Consider the following 5,051-nt stretch of genomic DNA (forward strand, 5'->3'; position numbering starts at 1 on the left):
ATTTTTAACAAGATCACAACCTAAGTGTGTGTTGGTGGATTGGTCTAGTTCTGATGAAAACTTTTCTGAAGGCCATATTATTTCATCTGAACCGGAAAACTTTGTGAATGACATCCCCTTAGCCCCTCTTGCTGTTAAAGTATTGGTGGAAACTGCAATCAAATCGGATTGCATTTCTTTGGAGGCCTACAACCGGTATGTGCATTGTTGAGCAAGAGGTCAGCGAGATGATTGCATAGTATGTCAATAAATTCGTTTTTATAGACCAGATGATGTATTCTGAAGACATTCCTCTAGGAGTAAGATATCTAATCCAGAAGAATGTTTTTACAGTTTACTTTGTTGTTCTTGTCTCACTTGTTCTAATTAACATATTTTTTATTGTCTTTTACAAGTGTATGGTAGACCCCAACGGCCAATTCTTTAACCAAATGCAAACTCCTATCACCGTGGTCAAGTATTGACGAAGTTGTTGCTGAAGGCCGTTGGTAGTGTCAAGAACCAAAAGCATAGGTTGATCGTCTTCCTCTTGGACCAAATGCAGACAATGTATTTGTGGATGTGGTACATGAACCTGACACATTTTTATGGAGACCTAGACCAGAAATGACATACCTTCGGGACTATGTGATGCATTTGTCGCATGGCCTGCCAGTAAGTGTGTGTTTGAAATCACCACAGATTCACCAAGCCGTACATCTCCTAAAGCATCAACTGCAATCAAATCTGTATCACAATCTGCTACAAACAAATCTCTAACACCAGGTACATCTACGGCATCGCCACCAAGTTCTAAATGTCCAATGTACCCACTTTCTCCAAAAGCTATTCCGAAGAATACTCAAGGCGTGTCTCCTGTTCGAAGATCTCAGGTAAAGTCTGTAGTATATGGTTGAAGTAGATGTTTGTTTGTTGTATATCTTGCATTGACATAAACAGGTTTGTCTTGCAAATAGTGTAGCGTCATTGTCAAAATGATGCCAAAGAGGATCATAAGTGCAAGTTGATGTCCATTCCCAGGAAAAAGCAGGTGGTTGCAGCAGGACATTAGGCTTCAGATAACCAAGAACACACAGTTCACTTTGTTCCCTTGGAACCTAATGCAGTTAAAGTTTGGATTGATGTGTTAGAAGTAGATATCCAATTAGAAGTAGATATCCAATTAGTCCATTGGGGATGGGTTATGGTTCTTCTGATCTTGTTGATGTCGTGGATATTTAGTCTATTGCCTTATAGGTGTGATTATTCTAACCTTAGTACTTCGGGTAGATTTATAAATGAAACCAACTTATGAAAAAAAAGAAGTTTTTAACTTCATCTCTTTGACTTTTTGTTTATCATTATTTGGAAAAATTCCATAAATATACTCCAACAAAATTTTGTTAAATTTTTTAGTACCCATACTTTTTTTTGCTATTCGGTTTAATACCTAAATTAAATATATCTCTCATTTTAATACACACTAGATTTGGATCTGCGTAACTACGCGGATGTTTATTTTTGCTTATATATATATGTTTGTTTTACATCAATAGTGGTATATATTTTTAAGGCTAGTCATATATTTAAATGCTTATATAACTATTTAACATAAAATAATTTTATAGTTTACATATCGTAATAAATCAATTGTTTCAAACTGTCATATGTATTTTTCGCTTCTTATTATATATATATATATATATATATATTATTAGATTTACATTTGATTATTAAATTAATTAATATATCCATAAAACATCATATTTCAAATTTATTTTTATTTAATTTATGCTAAAGTTTGATCCGTACTTTAAAGCGTTGGATTAACTTTTAGTAATTTTTATGTTTATTAATTTTAGATAATACATTATTATATATATAAAAATTAATATATTTTAATTTTTATGCATGTATTATATATTTTAGTATGTTACTCTGTTTTCCAACGGATTATTTTAACATATTATTTTCTATTTTTGAAAATAAATTATATTAATAAATCAATAAAATATTTTTTTTTATAAACGACAACTGAATGTATAATAATATTTTCTTAGTAATTAAGATCTTGTCAAAATCTTTTTAACAAATTTTTACAATTTTTAAATTATATTACTAAATGAAAAGATATCAAAAGATATTATGATTAAAATAGTTACAAAGATTTTATATTATTAGCATTAAGAAAATACATTACATAAAAAAATTAAGGAATGGTCCAAATAAAAAAATCATACATAAAAGAAGTCATGACTTTTATTTTAATAGTGTAGATACTTTTAAATTGGTGCTCATTTTGCTACCCCAACTATGCTAATTTTACTCAAAAATATTAATAAGTTTCAAACAAAACTTAAAAAGTCTCTAAAATTCAAAAATAAATATAAAAAATTTCAAATTTTACTTTAAGTTTTTAAAATAAAGTAACTTAAGTTTTAATAATATTTTAAAATTTATAAAAATTAATTTTGAATAAAATAAATAAATAATTTTAAACTTACAAAACAAACTAAATTTCAGGCTAAATAAATATGATAAAAAATTAAGATTATCCAAACTTTTGTTACTTTTATTCTTAAACTTAAAATAAAGTTGAAATTTTTAAGATTTATTTTTTTAATCTTAGAAACTTATTATTAAAATGAGCATACTTATGTTATTAAAAGGATAATTAAGTGTATTAAATGAAAAAACATTGTTTGAATATTAAATTGGGTAGTAAATAGTTTGAATATTATAAAAAAAAAATTTCTAGAATAACCTTTTTCAAACTTTTATCACAAAAATAGCTCTCAATAAAAAGAATAACCAAAAAGTTTTTAATTAAAAAGTAAAAATACATTTATATATTAGTGTTAACTAATCTAGACTTAGGTTATATAGTTTCGGATCATTTTTTTTATTGAAGACTATTTTGTGACAAAAATTTAAAATTGATTATTCGAAAGAATTGTCCATAATAAAAAGTTTAACAATATTCTGAGTAGCTTAGCTAAAAGAGTTTTAGAGTATTTTGTTATATAATTTTTCATTATTATATTTGAAAGAGTTTAGTATTAAATCTCGTTGGTAGAAGAACCAGAAGCGAGATCTGAGAAGAAGATGCGGCGTGAGTTTGCGACAACGCTCTTACTCTCGACTCTCTTTTCCTTTCTGGTGCCGGAGCTAATTCCGGTCGGCGAAGGCGTGTGGCTCAACATACCCAAGACCGGAACAAAGTGCGTGTCGGAGGAAATCCAGAGCAAGGTCGTCGTTTTGGCCGATTACCTCGTCATCTCCGACGAACATTCCATCTTCCCTACTGTTTCCGTCAAGGTAATTCGTTTCTATTTTCGGATCATTTTGTCCGACGAACTCTGTGCTTTGAAGTAATTTCATTGAATTCTCTATCTATTAATATGAATTAATTGCTCGGATTCAAGTTTCCTTATCTTGAAAACGTTTATGCTAATGATTTGGCGTTAATGTTCTTTGATTGTTCAAGTTGTGCTTTTACTGTTAAGGTAATGGAACAAAACCATATAGCTGATTCACTAATGTATGAAAAGAGATTTCTATGTGATTTTGATAAGAGAATCATATTGTCACAAGGTTTGTGCAAAGAGACCGTTTTGTGAATATAATGTATATTCATCAATTCTTGATATATCGCACTCTTGGGCATAGCTAGCTCAACATATTTTGACTTGGTTAGTAGATTGGTCTGTTAACGATTTTCGTTATCAAAGAGTGAATATGTTTGGAAGTTGGAACTGATGATTAGTGACGACAATGTGCTCTCTATTTGCTTGCAAATGTGAATGATATTTATTATGTCTTATGTCTCATCAAAATATCACTTTCATATGTTCTATTAGTTAGTTAGTAGCAATTGACTCTTTTTGCAACCACATAGCTTGATGGGTTATCGTAGAAAGTTTAGTCATATTTGATATGAATACGGGCACAAAGCAGATGCATGCATACATGTTTTATATGAATTTAGGAAACTGACCAGAAATTCTTATCTTGTATTGTAGGTTACATCACCATATGGCAGCGTTTTGCACCACAGTGAAAACGCTACGCATGGTCAGTTTGCGTTTACAACCCAAGAATCAGGAACCTACTTGGCCTGTTTTGAGGCTGTAGGGAATAGTCACGGCAACAACGATATCAGCATCAACCTTGACTGGAAAACTGGAATCGCGGCCAAGGATTGGGACTCCATTGCCAGAAAAGAGAAGATCGAGGTCAGCTCTCCATTTCCCAATAAAATTTTGCAATTTGCACTTAAAAATATTCAACACACTTAGAAGAGAAGTTTGTGGAATAAAGTTAAGTCTCTATACGAAGCATTATTATGCATTAAATCGTAGGGTGTGGAGCTGGAGCTTAGGAAACTCGAAGCTGCAGTTGAAGCCATACATGAAAACCTACTATACCTCAGAAACAGGTAATATTTAATTAAAAGCTATATTCTTTGAAATTATAGAGGAATCAGAATAAAGTTTTTCTCTCTTTTCACACATTGCAGAGAAGCAGACATGAGGATTGTGAGTGAAAACACAAACTCGCGAGTCGCATGGTACAGTATAATGTCTCTAGGCATCTGCATTCTAGTCACTGGTTTACAGATTTTGTACTTGAAGCAATACTTTGAAAGGAAGAAGCTTATTTAAATGAGAGTGGTGATCCGTGGGTACTAGAGAGGCCACTTTCATTTGCTTTTTTTTTTTTCTTGTTACACTCTGTTTCGAACCTGTTAGTGTACAATTTTGTTCACCTATTTAACTTGTACTTTGTCTCGGGTTATATTTATATGAAAAAATTGCCAAAACGAAACAGAAAAACAACTACATTGTCTTTTTACCATAAATCTTTTTTTGGTCTGGTTTGGATTTAGATACCCTGGTCAACTTTAAAAATTCATGTCAATTATTTTAAGAGTCATAAAAATATGGAAAAATATATAAAATGTAGATAAACAAGAGACAATCATATAAAAAATATTTTGGTTGACTAAATATTTGTAAAACACAATTTCATATTTTAATCTATAGATGGCAGAAAACATGATCTACTGTCTA

The 5,051-nt window shown here is 30.6% G+C and overlaps 1 protein-coding gene across 1 annotated transcript; it reads left to right on the top strand.

Annotated features, from left to right (window-relative positions):
• Positions 1-3,006: 3,006 nt before the first annotated feature.
• On the top strand, positions 3,007-4,802 carry LOC103847630 (transmembrane emp24 domain-containing protein p24delta4). Its single transcript, XM_009124719.3, has 4 exons — positions 3,007-3,297; positions 4,002-4,214; positions 4,341-4,417; positions 4,499-4,802. Exons 1-4 carry the CDS (start codon positions 3,085-3,087, stop codon positions 4,641-4,643), a joined length of 648 nt encoding a protein of 215 aa, XP_009122967.1. The 5' UTR covers positions 3,007-3,084; the 3' UTR covers positions 4,644-4,802.
• The last annotated feature ends 249 nt before the right edge of the window (positions 4,803-5,051 follow it).

The sequence above is a fragment of the Brassica rapa genome, chromosome A01 (assembly GCF_000309985.2).
Source record: "Brassica rapa cultivar Chiifu-401-42 chromosome A01, CAAS_Brap_v3.01, whole genome shotgun sequence".
Taxonomy (NCBI): Eukaryota; Viridiplantae; Streptophyta; class Magnoliopsida; order Brassicales; family Brassicaceae; genus Brassica; species Brassica rapa.

Bases quoted from the DNA above. Each gene is read 5' to 3' on its own strand.
- LOC103847630 (XM_009124719.3), top strand. From the start codon at position 3,085: ATGCGGCGTGAGTTTGCGACAACGCTCTTACTCTCGACTCTCTTTTCC. The intron at 3,298-4,001 runs GTAATTCGTTTC...CTTGTATTGTAG, and splicing joins TCCCTACTGTTTCCGTCAAG to GTTACATCACCATATGGCAG. The intron at 4,418-4,498 runs GTAATATTTAAT...CACACATTGCAG, and splicing joins CTACTATACCTCAGAAACAG to AGAAGCAGACATGAGGATTG.